Here is a 17,549-nt window from a genome sequence, read left to right on the forward strand (position 1 = left end):
TGAGTCACCCAGGCACCCCTATTTACTTTATTTTTTTTTTTAATTTTTTTTTCAACGTTTTTATTTATTTTTGGGACAGAGAGAGACAGAACATGAACGGGGGAGGGGCAGAGAGAGAGGGAGACACAGAATCGGAAACAGGCTCCAGGCTCTGAGCCATCAGCCCAGAGCCTGACGCGGGGCTCGAACTCAGGGACCGCGAGATCGTGACCTGGCTGAAGTCGGACGCCCAACCGACTGCGCCACCCACGCGCCCCGCTATTTACTTTATTTTTGACTGAGAGAGAGAGAGACAGAGACAGAGAGAGAGAGAGACAGAGAGTGAGTGAATAGTGCAGGGGCAGAGAGTTGCAGGGGAGAGAGAATCCCAAGCAGGCTCAGTGATGTCAGTGCAGTGCCCGATGCAGGGATCAATCTCATGAACCATGAGATCATGACCTGAGCTGAAATCAAGAGTCAGATGCTTAATTGACTGAGCCACTCAGGGGCCCCCAAAATATTTTTGAAAATAAGAAGTGTGGTCAATAGTTTTGAGTCTGCTTCTGAAAATATTTAGAAAACATCTTTTTTCAAGGGGTTGCTTTGGTCCAACTATGTCGTCACTATCCACCAAATCTTCAAGTCAAGGAGATTAAGTTTGACCTTAACCAGTTATTATTAGGGAGGAAGGAAAGCTTCATGACATGATGGCAGTACCACCATCTGCATCATAAATGTGTAGTATAGCGATTATAAGAACATTCTTTGAGTTGACATAGAGAAATTATTGTTTCTGCCCTATAAGGTAAAGAGTTCATATTTGAGTAATAAATTTTTTATAATAAACCTTTAGTAATGAAAAGTTTAAATGCATGAGTTTGATTGGATTGAGCTTCCACAACATGCATTTCTATAGATTTAAAGGGATTAAATAAACGTTAAAAAAAAAAAAAACAGCAATAGTTTAAAAAAAAAGGTAGGCCTTCTTTAATTATCTTTGGTTTGTAAGATAAAAAACAGTGAGGAGGAGAATAAGACTTCAGAATACCTGGCTTGCTCGTGACCTCCACCTGACTGCCTTAATTTGATCAATACCCATAACATAAGAATGGAAGAACCTCTCATCCTAAATTTGCATATACTGCCTAAAAGCCAGAAAAACCTTCTAGGGCTTCTAGTAAAAATAATGGATACTACAACAAGAATGTTTAGACATCACACCCTTTATTCTCCTTCCTTTGTGCCATTACTATAAGAGAAACCGAGGGTACACACACACACACACCTCTTATTTTCTTTTCAGTCTTCCCCTCTAGATTGAGTTTTTTAGCACACCTAAAAATAAATAAAATATATAGAAATAAAGGTGAGAGATGGGAGGGAATGAGTGAAATAGGTGAAGGGGATTAAGAGTACACTTATTGCGATGAGCACTGAGAAATGTATAAACTGGTGAATCCCTATCTTATACACCTGAAACTAATATAACACTGTATGCTAATTATACCTGAATAAAAAAGAATATAGTTATTAGTTGTATGTCTGGCTTGTATGTCTGGCTTTTGCACCGATTTATTCATCTAGCATTTACTGAGCATTTGCTATGTTTTAGGCAATGAGTTAAGCATTGGGGGTTCAAAATGATGGGGCGCCTGGGTGGCGCAGTCGGTTAAGCGTCCGACTTCAGCCAGGTCACGATCTCGCTGTCCGTGAGTTCGAGCCCCGCGTCAGGCTCTGGGCTGATGGCTCAGAGCCTGGAGCCTGTTTCCGATTCTGTGTCTCCCTCTCTCTCTACCCCTCCCCCGTTCATGCTCTGTCTCTCTCTGTCCCAAAAATAAATAAAAAACGTTGAAAAAAAAATTAAAAAAAAAAAAAAAAAAACAAAATGAGTTATTTTCCCTATCTCAAGGACATCATTTTAGCAGAGGAGACAGATATGTATACAAATATAGGAAGTTTGGAGTTGCTGGGAGAGTTCCATAGAGAGAAGATAAGTTTTGTGTTGATTTTTGAAAGATATGAGAAATTCAGTTGTTTATGTCTTCCAGGCAGAGGAAATTCTCTACCTAGAAGCACATGGTTTTGAAAGATCCTAGTGTTATTAGGGAACATAGGGTGACTATGAACATAAGGTATGTAATAGTAGAAGGTAAAGGTGTAGGTTGGAGGTTATAGCCACAATAGGATGGATTTGCAAAGGCAAATTTTAAAATTTTAGTATATCTTTAAGGAACAGGCCCTGTGTTTGTAAACACCCTAACTTTGGCAACTTGTGGTTAGATTTAACTAAAGACAGACTGATGGTATGGATAGCCAGTGGATACTATTGTAGTAGTCCAAAGGACAATAATAGTCTGAACTAAGACACTTTTAGTAGTAATGGTATGGAATGGTTGGTTTGAGAAACATTTCTAGAATCAAATGCATATGGAAAAGAGGAAAATGGGGTGGTCAACAATAACTGTTGGATAGATAGTCAAACTCTTAATCAGGATTGAAAAAATAGACTACCAGGCAGATATGTATGGAAAATGATGAATTCAGTTTGGACATGTTAAGTATAAGGTATCTGTAGATACCAAAATGTGACCTGTAGAATAAACTACTCTGCATAAATTGACCCTTCTTAACAATTTTAACTAAATTTTGACAACTATTTGACATTTAGATGTTTCTCCCTGACAAGAATTTGGTTATATCCACAGTATAATAGGGCATAAGATGGTGGTGGTGAGTGAAGAGAGTTGGGAAGTAGATGCTTGATTTTATCATAATACCAATTTGTTGTGAATATCAAAACATTTTTAATTATATGAAAACATTTTTATATTAAATTATATTAAAACATTTTTCCTGTGCCACTGCTTATTCTGTAGACTATGTATAAACATAATCTTCACTTGATACCTTTCACAATGGTGTAGTGTAAAGACGGAAAAATATATAGACATCAGGGTATCCTCTAAATATTAAAAAAAAAAAAACTGTAATAGCACTCATTTTTGTTTAGGCCGGGATCAAATGGACAGGAAAAGTCTAGGCCAAATTCTGATATGGAAACACTTTCCTACCTCCTTCTTTGAGTGTCTGTCCTCCTACTTTAGCATCCTCAGCCTTTCTTCCTTAGTCCTGTGCCTTCATACAGTTTTGTCCAATCAAGGTGTATCCTCGCCATCTTCTCTCTTATGAGGTATCCTAGCCAATACCCAAAGTCTTTAGGGCCTATATCGTTCACTGGCTAGCGTGAGAAATAGATGTGCCTTAATAAATGTCTTAACAATGTATTTAGCTATTTTCTAAAAAGAATTTTTAAGTCAGTTAAGTGTCTGACTCTTCTTGATTTCAGCTCATGTCGTGATTTCATAGTCGTGAGATTGAGCCCTGAGTTGGGCATGGAGCCTACTTAAGAGTCTCTCTCTCCCTCTCCCTCTACCCCTCCCCCCACTTGTGCACACATACACTCTTGCTCTCTTTCAAAAAAAAATTTTTTTAGACTCAAGTGGAAAATCAAATTAATCAAGAACAGGGCCCAGTGATGCTATTATAAACTATACTTTTAAAATCATACATTAGATATATTTCTTATTGGCTCTCTCTCAATGTTAAAAAACTATGATATAGAATGTAATCTGTCTTATTTTTTTATTTATATTTCAATTTATTTCAGAGTCTGAATCTACATGGAAACAGCTTGAGTAAATTGAGAGATCTCTCCAAGTTAACAGGACTTCGAAAACTTAGTATCAGCTTTAATGAATTTACCTGTTTAGATGATGTATACCACTTGGTAAGAACTGTCCTTTTGAAACTATTTAAGTAAAATAAAATTATTAATTTAATAGATAAATTATTTTTGTAATTATGACCTCAAATATACCATATTCAGGATTATACAGCTCAAATTGGGAACAAACATACATACATTATGATATGTTACTTTGTCTAAAATAGGTCTTGGATTCAGATTCCATTTGGAAAACCAATTATACGCCTGTGGTCATATCTGATTTCTAGCTACTTGAAAATAAATTTATTAAAACTACCCCAGATTTGTTTTTAAAATGTCTTTTGGAAATTGTCATTTTCATTGTTTTCTCACTCTTATTTTTCTGCTCCTGAGTCCTTATTTCTTCATTCTCTAGTTTACTACTTCATATTGAAGGCTGTCAATTCTTCCCATTTGTTCATTGCTCATGTTGTTATTTCTCTTTTCCTTCTGCCTTGTTCTTTCTACCTGAATGTCACCCACACAGACCTTGTTGAACTTGTGTTCGCCCTCTCATAGATAATAGGACAAATACAGTAATGCACATGTACACATAGCTAAGCATCTTATCTGGCTTTTGTCTTCTTTGTTATATATCATATGATAAAAATAATTACATATGTGGCTCCAGAACTCCAACCCAGCATCCCATTTCCATGGGTCCCAGGTCACTGACATACCGTTTCAGAATATATCATCATCCTCAGCTCTTCATTCCCTACCTGCTGCTTTCAACCATATCAAAGCCCTTGTGTTGCTGCTTCTCCCACTCTGGTTGGAACTGTTACTTTGCTAACTGACCTTAAGTTTTAGTATTAAGCCCCCTTCCTTGTTTCTTTTGGTAAGCCGAGGTCCTTTTTAATAGAATCCCTGATAGTTTGGGTTCGATATACAGCTAAGTAAAGAAGACAGTTTGGGGTGCTTGCATGGCTCAGTCGGTTAAGCATCCGACTTAGGCTCAGGTCATGGTCTCGTGGCTCTTGAGTTTGAGCCCTGGTCGGACTCTGTGCTGACAGCTCGAAGTCTGGAGCCTGCTTCAGATTCTGTCTCCCTGTCTCTCTGCCCCTCTCCACCTCACGTTTCCTCTCTGCCTGTCTCTCTCAAAAATAAACATTAAGAAAAAAAGAAGGTAGTTTAATAGAGGTCCCAAGACTATATGTAAATGGTTGGCATGTTTTATTTAACTTTTTTCCTGATGATTTGCCAATGGTTCCAGAGGGTATGACAGCCATAATTATTTTGCTTAGGCACAAAATTTGATGAGTAAACTCTTAAGTCATGCAAGGCACTTAGATAGTGACTGAGCTTAGCCAGCTTCCCAGCATGTATTTTGTAGTACAGTTTTGTTGTTCTCCTTAGATGGAAAATTTTCTTTCAACATCATAGCTTCACAGCCTACTTATTAGATTAATATTACTGTGGACATTTTACAGATAAGAGAACTGGACAAATATGCCTAAGTGGTGTTTTCAAATTTTAAGATTAGCAAAGGTAGATAGATAGATCTAGATAGATCAGATACATCAAGTATCTGATATATAACTATGTCTTGAAAAATGACTACAGGAATGTTAGGGGTGATCAGAGGGAGGAAATAATCGGTGTGTATTTTTTCCACCTTTTTATTGTAAAATAAAACAGATACAGGGGTGCGTGGGTGGCTTGGTTGGTTAAGCATCCGACTCTTGATTTCAGCTCAGGTCATGATCTCATGGTTCATGGGTTTGAGCCCTGCATCGGGCTCCATGCTGACAGTGTGGAGTCTGCTTGGGATTGTTTTTCTCCCTCTCTCTCTGTCTCTCCTCCACATACCTGCTCTCTCTCTCTCTCTCGCTCTCTCTCTCTCTCTCTCTCTCTCAAAATAAATAATAATTAAAAAAAAAACAGATACAGAAAACTACGTACTTCAAGCACATGGCTTAGCAAATTATTATAAGGTGAATGTGCTTGTAACTAGCGCCCAGGTCAAGGAATAGAACTTCGTAAACTACAACATAAGCCCCTTCTATATATGCCCCATCCCTTCAAGAAATCATTATCTTGACCTCTCCAGTAATCCTCTCCCTGCATTTTCCCCCATAGTTTCATCACCCAAATGTGCATCCCTACCTAGTACAATAGTTTGGTTTTGCCATTCTAAAAATTGTTTAAGTCTCTTTTAATTTATAGGTTTCTCTTATAATTCCTTCTTTCCCCTTCCACTCCCCATAGTTTATCTGTAGAAATGCTTTGACCTTCCAATCCTAAGAGTGTCCCACAATTTGGACCCTGCTGATTTGCTTATGATACAATCCTACAAGCCCCCACCCTCAGTATTTTCTACAATTTGGCAACTAAATCCAGAAATTGGATCAGACTCAGGTTCCATTCCTCTGGTAAGACTGTAAGAATCAGATAATGTGTGGTTGACTCACTTTTCTCATGCTGGTAGCATTTTTAATGTCTATATCCATTAACTCAAAAGTGATTACAAAATGGCAATATTTCTATTCTATCATTTCTTTTTCATTTATTAGTTAGACTATTTTTACGTAAAGACATTTCCCCTTTTCTGTGATTTGGTTACCCAGTGGTACCACTCATGTAGAAAATGCAGAATAGGTGTTTATTTGCTTTTATTTACCAATTTTGAAGATAATGAATGGTTCTTTGTGATCTCCCAAAGACAAGCAATTCCTTTTTTGTTTTAATATCATTAGGAATGCAGGGTCTTAAACACATTTGATGAGAGTCCATCCATTCAATTATTATCATGATTGAAGCTCAAATTGTATCGTCTTAACCAATGGAATCATCTTAAAGTTAGCTTCTTTTGCCATGACCATAGTGGTCTCTGATAGCTTCTTTGCCACCTGGCATAAAAGATGTTCCATGTCCATTTTCTGTATTTTCTTTTGCAGACATGGGATCAGCCATTTCTTCAAGGAACCCAAGTTTCTTTTAGAGAAAAGTGATATTTCAGGACCACAGTCTGGGTTGGTCATTGTTTCTAGGTCTTTCCATTGGACAGAACTTATTATGGAGAAGGGGTGTGTGTGTGTGTGTGTGTGTGTGTGTGTGTGTGTGACTATATATGTATGTATAACTAAAACTAACCTCATGTATTTATATTGGTATTTCCAATTCAGATTCAATACTGAAAATCTTTTAGCTTAACCTCTTCTCTGTTACTTACATCAATATCTTTCTTTCTCTCACACCAATAATCCTCAGTTTCAAGGGTACAAATTGATAGCAGTGGACTATTTAATAACTGCTCATTGTTTTATCCCTTATTACACACACAACAGTCTCAGAATAACAACCCTGATACTCTCATCAATATGATTACTGGAAAGATTTTTTTATTTTGTATATGTTCTTTCCATCATTCATTTTAAAAATGAATCAAAATGATCATTCTGTATATACTTTGTCAGAACATGTAGCCTTGCACTTTGTACACTCTCCCTTTTAGTTGTTTGGTAACTGTATATTTAATTCTTGTCACTAGTCCTTAGGTTGGTATCTATCTAAACATTTTGATGGTCTGAAAAATATTCTATTATAGATTCCTCAGGAAGGGCTTATGGGGACAATATCCCTTCCACTACTGCATGTAGATAATAGTTTTTCTATATCCTCTACACATGCAAGGCAGTTTTGCTAGATATAAAATCCTTGGCTCACAGTTTATTTCCTTGGGCATCTTAAATGTTACTTTTTTCTTCTGACATAAACTGTTACTGTAGAAAAGTCTGATGACAGTGTACAATGTTTCCCTCATAAGTCACATGTTTTTTTCTTCTGGATGGCCAAAGAACTTTTTAAGTTTTTTTTTTTTTTAAGTTTAGTAATTTTACTAGAATATGTCTTGGTATTGGTCGCCTGGGCCAGTATTTCAGCTTCACAGTATGCTCTTCCAAAATACAGATTAAAATAATTTTTTCTTTCCTTTTTTTAAATTGAAAGTTTTAAGCCTCTTTTTTTGCTTCCTTGCTTTAGTTTTCTTCTTCAGGGATGCACATTATCCACATGTTGAATCTTTACCTATCTTCACTATTTGTTACTTTCTCTTGTGTCCTTTTTATTTCTTAATTTAAAACTTTAAGTCGATTTGATTTTACAATTTTTTTTTACCTTCTGTTTCTCTTAAAGCATTACTTATTGTTTTACTTGCTTTTGTGTTTGACTACTTGTTTCTGAAATGTTTTTCTTTTATTTCAAATTATTTTATGGGTTCTTTCACCTTACTACTGAGTTTTTCTAATCCATATTTATATTGTTATTTTTTATCTTGTATCATTCTTAACATCTTTTGCTTGTTTTAAAATAGTAAGTTAATACTCACGATAAGTTCTGAGCATATCTTTCTGGTGTTCTTTTATTGCCAACAGCAATGTCTCTCTCTCCTTTCTGCACCCCCACCCCTCTCCCTCTCCCTCCTGCTCTCCTAACTTTGGGATTTGATCTCAATACTTTTCTGCTGCTCATTTTTTAATGAAATTATTTTTTCTTAACTTCTAAAACAAAGTGGAGTTAGGGAAAGCTTTCCTACCTTCACAGATCTCCCTCCTCTGTTGTTTATTTTTGCTTTAAAAAAAATTATAGCGCTTACTTTCTGACATTTCCCGACTGTACTCTCTTCCTCCACTTTGCTCTGAACTTTATCGTTTATTTGCTTTTTTTGTCCTTATCCTGTTTAATTTTTGAGTTTCTTCTTTGAGAAGGATTTTGTTCTAGAAGGGGGACTTCTAGGAGAGTTTTAAGATCCATAAGTGCTGGACTGCCCCAGCTGCTTCAGACCTTTCTCCTGTGGGTCCCATGCATGCACTCAGGAATGAAGAGGGCAGAACTTCTCCCAGTTGTACTCAGGTTGGCTCCCATACTTTCCAGTAAACATTGGCAGCCTTTTGGGGTCTGTCTTGTTCTCAGGTCCATCAGATGCTGACTGATGGTTCCTGCTTCCTCTCACATAGGCATGGATACCCCATAGGGCTTGTGGTTGTTGGTGGTTTATCCCTACGACTTCTTTGGGGTCTTATTGGGCTACCTTGTCATGTAACTTTGTTATAAACATTGTCCATGGAATTTGGGTTTATTTATTTATTCTGTTTTTGTGTGGGGATTCAGAGAGATTGAAAACTTATGCTGCCTCCACCTCTTTATTCTCCAGTAATGAGTTTTGTATGTGTGTTTAATATGAATTATGTTTATCTTGGCATTACAAAAGGTTATGATCTAGTTTAATCACTCACCTTCATTCTTTGAATTATTTTAATTTTTTTTAATATTTATTTATTCTTGAGAGAGACAAAGCATAAGTGGGGGAGGGGCAGAGAGAGGGAGACACAGAATCCAAAACAGGCTCCAGTCTCTAAGCTCTCAGCACAGAGCCCAACGTGGAGCTTGAACTCACAAACTGCAAGATCATGACCTGAGCCGAAGTCAGACGCTCAACTGACTGAGCCACCCAGGCACCCCTCACATTCATTCTTATTGTCTTCTAAGTTTTTTTTAATTTACCTTGGAGATATCTCATTTTTACTCTAATTTTCCTTAAGCATGTCTCTAACATAGAGAGTTTCCATACCTGCCTTGCATGCTACAAGTTGCTTCTACTAGGTTGCAGAAAATAAATATATTATTCTTAAGTGTTCATCATCCTGGCCTTGCCTTGTAAATGAAAATACCCAATCTAACACTGTTTATATAATGGAAGACTTGGCTTCGTTAATGATGAAAACATATATATACTCTATGGTTTTTATAGCGTTTTTAAAAGTCTAAACAAGACATCCATACAATAAATTAAAAAGTCCTAGGCTGCATGTTTGTCATTCGCTCACCTGAACTATCAGGAAAAGAGTATCTGAAAGAAAGCAATAGGAACAGATTTGTTTCTCTGAAAATAGCTCCACCATAGTCAGAGTAGGTCGGGGAAAGACAAATATATATATACATAGATTATATATATATATATATATATATATATATATATATATATATATCTTTGCAATCTTAATCTGGATTATGTGCCTAATTTTTTATTGAAATAATATTTCTGTCTTATCTCTTCCAATGAAAAACTTGAAGTGTTCTTGATGTCTAGAGAGAGCTAATTTATATTTAGAGAATGAACCATTATCCCTAAGAATAGTTAAAGGAGGTGTTGTGGGTTTTAATCTTTGTAAATTGCCTGTGCTATACTGTGATTTAAGGATTTAAACTGAAACACAAGAACTATTAAGACAGAAAACTCTGCTACAAAACTGAAAATACTTAATATCTGTTTTATATCTTGGGATTACAAAAATGAAGATCCTATCCCCCTTTTCAAGGAAAGAAGACAGTTATCTTTTTATGATGCATGGTTCCCAAATGCTAGTCTGCATGTAAGTGCCAGAATTTGGGACAAGTTTTTACCACTTTATGATGAAAACTGGGAAAAGACAGGCCATGTAGTAAATCTTTATAAAGCCAAAAAGACTGTTCTAAGTCTAAGGACTTTATGTTCTTAAGGAAATCGAGTTCATTTTTAATCCATAGTAATATTACTTTTTATTTTTAAAAATATGTTGCAAAACATCTTCTTAAAGTTCTTAATCTCTTCTTTGTTCTAAGTCTGAATTAGTATACACCTTAAAAGAAAATTTTATTTGCAACAAATAGAAGTAACAAATTGAAGTCTTAAAGACTTCTTACAAATAACTAGATGAATATCTGAATAGATAAATGGCTAAAGACAAGACACAAGAAACAAAAACAAAATTTAAAAATGGCTCATACAAAACACATGGAAAGATGTTCAACTTCACCGGTCATAAGCAATGTAAATTAAAATAAGGCAGATGAATTGGTGGGGATTTAAGAAAATGAACATTCTCATATTCTACTGTTGGAAGAAAAAAATTGGTACAAACATCCTTGAATATTATTTGGCAGTATTTATCAAAAATTTTAACAATATAGAAATCCAAACTAAGAATCACATTTTTAAAAATCTCTTCTGAAAAAACATGAGAGTCTCAGTTAAAGTCTCATGATCATGGATGTTTGTGGTAGTGTTGCCAACAATTAGAAGCCACATAAATGTTCATAGTAATATGTTTAAAATAATCCTAATTATTCACTTATTGGAATATTATACAATCAGTACAATATTGGAATATTATCCAAAACCATTTTAAAGAATATTTAATGATGCATGAATGTGAAAGGGATACAAATTTCTATGTAATACAATGTTTTGTGTAAGACTATGTGTGCATATAATTGAAACAATGTTTTCAGTGGCTCTTTTTTTTTCTTTTTAAGCTTATTTATTTATTTTGAGAGAGAGAGAGCAAGCAAGGGAGGGGCAGAGAAAGAGGGAGCAAGAGAGAGTCCCAAGCAGTCTCCACGCCGAGGGTGGAGCTGATGCGAGGCTCAAATTCACAAACTGTGAGATCATGACCTGAGCTGAAATTTCTACCTCTGAAGGTGAATCTTTTTTAACCAGGCCATGGGTTCAATGGTATAAACCAGCAGCCCAGAAAGTAAAAGTGTAATTCCTTGTTTTGGGGGGATAAATTATCTTGTCAGTTACTCTTCAGTTTCTTTCCTAGGAAAACAAATACCTGCCTCTCTACCTTAGAAGGGTGAAGTGAGAATTGAGGGCTAAAAATAAAAGACCTGTAGCTCTTTGGGAGAATACCTATGTTGATACCATAATGCAATATATCTACTGTGTAGGTTTTCTGTAAGAATTACCAAAAAGCATGTAAATACTTAGTGAATCATAGAGACAAGAACTCTGTAAATAGAAACTGTGACCCTTTTCAGCACCACTTCTATTTGTATGTGTTGCAGTATAACCTTGAATATTTGGATGCAAGCCATAACCATGTGATAACGTTGGAGGGATTCAGAGGTCTGATGAAACTCAAGCACCTAGACTTGAGCTGGAATCAACTGAAAAAGTCTGGTGATGAAATAAATATGTTATGCAAACACACCGCAAGCCTTCTTACTCTTGATATTAGGCATAATCCATGGCAAAAGGTACGCAGCAGATGTATTTATAAAAAAGCAAAGAATCATTTTTATTTCTAAGCCATTTTCTTGGTACTATTCAGCAGTAGCCAGAAATGGGCAAACTATCTTTGTTTTACTAGAATTCCTTTAAGTATTTTATAAGTTGAATTCAGTGTAGTGATCAAATGAATTAAATGTTACTATAAGGAAAGCTTTTTTTGATAAGCTCTAATAGTTTGAGAGTATGGTGGCTTTAAGAGTGTTAGGTACCATTGCTATTTGCAAACTTTGGGAGGGATTATACAGTTCAGTGTACTAGAACCTATTGTAATGAAGCATGGGACCAAGAATAATAGAATACAGTGAGAGAAACAGACTATTAAGGGAGGGAATACATTTGTTACTTCCCCTGATAAACCTGCATTACAGAGGCTTATTTTCTGCTATAAAAGGAAATTTGATTAAACACTTTTTTTCTCATCACAAAAATACAGAGATTCATGCTAAGAAATTTCAGTATTCAATGATTATATTTAAGGGTATCTCCAAGGATTTAAAATAAGCCCCAAGCCAATAATTTCAAGAATCCTCCTTTCCTTGCTTTTCAAAAATGAATATAAGACTGGGTTCAATATTTTAAAAAGAGGCTAATGATTGGTTCTGTTAAATTGGCCAAGTTACTATGTTTACGTTGTTCTATTTCTTTTTTGCTCGGGAAAATTGAAGGGTATTTTTCTTTTGCCAAAGCAGACACAGAATGTGTACAGCTATCTTCCCGTTGCCAAACTAGATGCCAAGGGCTAAAGATCTATAGAGACTTGCACACAGAGCTGACTAACTGCTGATCTAGAAGAACAGGAGTTCACTGCCATTGTTCTCTGAGCACTTTTCATCACACTTTTCAACAGCTTATAGCCAGAAGTCATCTGGCTTCAAACAAAACAGATTAGTTTTTAAACAGAATTTAATTTCAGCTACTGAAGAACTAAGTTAGGCCCTTATTTTTAGATATATATAAGAGAGTGGGAGATGCATAATTTTGAATTACATGGGAAGGAAAGAAGCAGCACACTCCTTTCCATGCCATAACATATGTAATATTTTGTAAAAATTAACCTTTTCTTATTTCTCCCAAGCCAGCCACATTAAGGCTGAGTGTTATTGGCAGATTAAAGACTCTCACTCATTTAGATGGACTCCTCGTTTCTGAAGAAGAAACAATAGCAGCAATGAAATTTATTACTGAAACAAAGATTACTCAGGTTGGGTTTCACTGTTTAATATTTTTTGTGCTGTTTAGAATATACAAGTTATATATTCCATACCTTGCTTGTTTTTAAGATTTTGTGTCTTCTTTTAGCATGCTAATAAAAAAAAAACAATCAATATGTAACAACCATATCACTTGAACTTTTTTTCCTGTTTAAATGTATCTTATTTAAATACCAACTAGTTGTATGGATTCTCATCCCTGCACACTACCCCCAAAATGCCTCCTGGGTAATTGTATTTTTTCCTAGTCAACTTGAAAACTCACCAGAGTCCTTTCTAGAGCCTCCATGAAAACAAGCAACTTTCTGTGGACAAAGTAAGCTTAGAGGCCTTGATAAAGCATTTAGTGAATTACCTATCTAGTACTGACATTACTGGCTGAAACAAAACAAAACAAAACATAACATAATTAATGAACTTGGGCAGGGGGCAGGAAATGCCCATATTATGCAGATTAAGACTGCTGTACTCTGGCCAAAATAGCTGCAATCCTAAACATCTTTACCCTAGTTCTCCAGCTATGTACTTCTTGTGAGGCATTTGAATATTAATTCCTTAATGTAATGTTTAATTTTGGATCCACTCAAAATGAAGGGAAGAAACTTTTTTTGTTGATAAAAAAATATAATTAACTCCTGAAGAAGAGTTGGGGGTTTATCCTACCAGAAATCAAAACTTACTAAAATCCTTTAAGACAATGTAGAGTTGGGACAGACCAATAGCACAGAATATAAAGACCAAATATAGAACCATACATACATGGAAACTTGATAAATTACAGAACTGCCTTTACAGACCAAGGAAGCTAGTCAATAAAAGGCACTGGGACAAGTGCGTTAAGACTTCACTGTAAAAGTCAAAATAAAAAATGTTTTAAAAGCAAAGAGCAGAGGGGCGCCTGGGTGGCTCAGTCAGTTAAGCGTCCGACTTCGGCTCAGGTCATGATCTCACGGTTTGTGAGTTTGAGCCCTGCGTCGGGCTCTGTGCTGACAGCACAGAGCTTGGAGCCTGCTTCGGATTCTGTGTCTCCCTCTCTCTCTGCCCCTCCCCTGTTCATGCTCTGTCTCTCTCTGACTCAAAAATAAATAAAAAACATTAAAAAAATTTTTTTAAAAAGCAAAGAGCAGAGATTATCATTATGTCCTTGAATGAGGGAAGAATTCATTACACAAGAAACCAAGAGCATAAATATAAAAGACTGGATTTGTCTACTCATAAAGGAAGTGGAAAAACAAGCTACATACTGGGAAAAGAAATATGCAACATGTCTAACTAACAAAAGATGCTATTTGCATATCCTGAATATACCAGGAAAAGGACTGCCAATCAAACAGAAAAGTAGGCAAAAGGTGCTGGAGAGGAAATCAGAGCAGCCAAATAATAGGAAAAAATGCTCCATCACATTAGTATTCAAGGAAATGAACATTAAAACTGCATGAGATAACAATTTACAGCCACCAATTGGCAAAAGTTTTAAAGCCTGACACTATCAAGTTTTAGCAAAAATTTGAACTAAAAGTTACCATTGGTATAACCACTCTGGAAAACAATTTGGCATTATCTAGTAAGGCTGAATATATAGTTAACCCTATTACCTAGCAAATTGTGTATATTCCAAAGAAACTCTTGCATGTATGCAGCAAGAGTCAAGAATATTCATAACAGCAGTGTGCAAAACTGAAATCAGCCCCAATGTTCACTGATGGGAGAATCGATAAGGAAATACTGTACAGCAATGACATGTGAATGAACTACAGCTACGTGCAGCAGCCTAGATGAATGTCACGAACACAATGTTGAGCAAAAAAGTAAGTCATAGAAGAATACATTTATATTATTCAATTTACAGAAGGTTCTAATATGTGTAAGATTAAGTGATATATTGTTTATGGGCACAAACATAGGCCTATAAATAAAGCAAATGAATGGTAGATACAAAATTTGAGATTGTGGAGCATTGGTTGATTCACATGAGGTGAGTGATGGCTCTGGAGGGGAAGGAGAGGAAAAGGATTAGGATGGGGCACACAGGGAGCTTCCAGAGTGGGAGAAATATTCTAGCTCTGAAACTTGTTTAATGACTGGATTATATGGGTGTTTGTATTATAGCAATCTTTTATAACTATTATTTTCTAACGGTCTGCTAAAACAAAAAGTGAAATATATCTAGATATTGAGAACATTTTAAGGCAAAGAAAATGTCATATTTTAAAATTATTCATTGTGCCACTCAGCAAGGAAAAAGTACTTTTAACTATGTATAAATGAACCTCTATATTCCATTTCCTTTATTCATCATGTGTTTTTTATTTTATTAGTTATCGCTCTTACGGCATTCTAGTACTAAAGAGGAGAGACCACGGACACTTAGTATATGGCCTTCTGCCAAAATTCTGACACAGATTTCAAAGTTGGGACCACATTTACATGTGAATGGAAACTGGTACTTGAAGGTAAAAACTAATTCTGTTTAACTAATATAAAAGCTTAATTTCAATTGATTTTTAAATTCTTTTTAACATTTATTTATTATTGGGAGACAGAGAGACACAGAGCATGAGCAGGGCAGGGGTAGACAGAGGGGGAGACATAGAATCTGAAGTAGGCTCCAGGCTCTGAGCTGTCAGCACAGAGCCCGACGTGGGGCTCGAACTCACAAACTGAAAGATCATGACCTGAGCCGAAGTCAGTCGCTTAACCAACTGAGCCACCCAGTCGCCCCAATTTCACTTGATTTTTAATCAGCTTTGGTCCATGTGTCTTAAAGAGGGCACAGATAGGTAAGGAGCAGAAAACTGTAAGAGCCAAATTAAAATTAAACAGGGACGTCAAGTCATGAGTGGTAATGTCATGAGGACTAGGTCTTAATGGCAGTCACCATAGAGCTGGAGATTTAGGATAAGTGTATGCTACAAGACCAAAGGGTAGATTTTGATAATGTATCAAAAGAAGCAAGCAAACTTTAGAGCACAGAACCAGAGTCAAGCCAAAATTTTGGGTGACAAGGTAAAAGAAATAAAGAATTCTGGCATGACACTAGGGGAACTGGTCACAATTCAGCCAAGAATAGAGCACCAACAGCTTCTTTTTGTTGCACAGAGCATCCTTATGCCTCTTGCCAAAGACTGAACCTGGGTTAAGAGAAGCTGACCCTCGAAAAGGGAAGAAATCAATGGCATTATTTTATTACAGGATATATACAGACATTTAGCTGTGATGCATGCCCAGTGACAGCTCTGCCTGACCCCACGGCGAGTTTTGGAATTAGAATGGCCCTTTAAATTTGTCCCAAGTTGGGCTGAGATGGCCAGGTCTTTATATCCTTCCATCATTGGATTTGGGCCAAACTGGGAAGGAGCATGACCTTGCGCAAGGCAGCTCTCTGCAGCTGAGGCTGTCCCTGAAGGAGCTGACAGCCGAAATCTTTCTGCCCACAGCACTCCCAGCAGCTGGGACAAGTTTTTCACTGCAGGGGAATCTGACACAGCACAGTGTCCATAAGACCATATAAGTCCCTCTTGGGGTTATAATCTTGTCAAATTTTACCCTTTGTAAGTTTCACAATGTCTTTAGTTCCTGAAGGAATTCTTTTTTTTTTTTTTAAGTTTATTTATTTATTTTGAGAGAGAAAAAGCGAGCAGGGGAGGGTCAGAAAGGGAGAGAGACAGAGAATCTCAAGCAGTGCAGAGCCCAATGTGGGGCTCAAACTCAGGAACCATGAGATCACGACCTGAGCCAAAGTCAGACACTTAACAGAGTGAACCACCTAGTTGCCCCTGAGCCCCTGAAGGAATTCTTTTGCTGTTACTTACCACACTTGAATGATTTCGTTAGCCTTTTTTAACATTGAGTTTATTGATACCGAGTCAGAAGTAACATAAAATGTGAATTATTCTACAGATAACTGCTTTAAATTTAGATGGGCAACATCTCTTTGAAATCACAAATTTAGAAAAATTGGAAAATTTGAAATGGGCATCATTCAGCAACAATAATCTCACTAAAATAGAAGGCTTGGAATCCTGTGTTAACTTGGAAGAACTCACGTTAGATGGAAACTGTATCTCAAAGATAGAAGGTATCTGAGAATTTTAAAATCTTAATATGAATGTTTAACTAACAAGAGCCAAAAAGGAAAATGTGGAGGACAGAATTTTTTAGGAGGAAGATGTCTACAGAAGTTCCAAGAAGGTTTGGGGCAGAGTGTTCCAAACACTTACTAGTGGGATCTGTGACCAGTCACTATATGTAATGAGCCCAGCTAGCTGACTTTCAGCTCTGACTTCTCTCTCCTCTCCTCTGTCCCACCTATAACCAAACCTAGCACATTACAAACTAGAAAGTAATTAGTATCTGAATGAGAATGAATGAAAGAATGAATGAGGTGTGCTTTTGAAAAAGATAAAGCAGCCCAGTTGATTTTTCAAAGTATGGAATTAAGATTACTTTTGGAAATTTGAAGACTTCAACAAAAATGAAAACTACTCACTAGAGGTTGAACATTATCAAATGTACTATATCACCTTTTATAGAGATC

The 17,549-nt window shown here is 36.3% G+C and overlaps 1 protein-coding gene and 1 long non-coding RNA gene across 12 annotated transcripts in view; one reads left to right on the top strand and one right to left on the bottom strand.

Annotated features, from left to right (window-relative positions):
* Nucleotides 1-17,549, top strand: part of LRRC9 (leucine rich repeat containing 9) — a 119,509-nt gene that overhangs the window by 54,625 nt on the left and 47,335 nt on the right. For all 7 annotated transcript variants that reach the window (XR_006705055.1, XM_045451138.1, XM_045451134.1 and 4 more), the window contains 5 exons: nt 3,647-3,766; nt 11,576-11,767; nt 12,877-13,002; nt 15,331-15,465; nt 16,913-17,090. Coding sequence is in view for 6 of the 7 variants with exons in the window: in XM_045451138.1 (XP_045307094.1) it covers nt 3,647-3,766; nt 11,576-11,767; nt 12,877-13,002; nt 15,331-15,465; nt 16,913-17,090 (751 nt within the window). In the remaining variant the exon portion in view is untranslated. The remainder of the gene's footprint in view (nt 1-3,646; nt 3,767-11,575; nt 11,768-12,876; nt 13,003-15,330; nt 15,466-16,912; nt 17,091-17,549) is intronic.
* LOC123583932 overlaps nt 1-17,549 on the bottom strand; it is a 100,363-nt gene that overhangs the window by 18,487 nt on the left and 64,327 nt on the right. The window lies entirely within an intron of this gene.

Source organism: Leopardus geoffroyi, chromosome B3, assembly GCF_018350155.1.
Source record: "Leopardus geoffroyi isolate Oge1 chromosome B3, O.geoffroyi_Oge1_pat1.0, whole genome shotgun sequence".
Taxonomy (NCBI): domain Eukaryota; kingdom Metazoa; phylum Chordata; class Mammalia; order Carnivora; family Felidae; genus Leopardus; species Leopardus geoffroyi.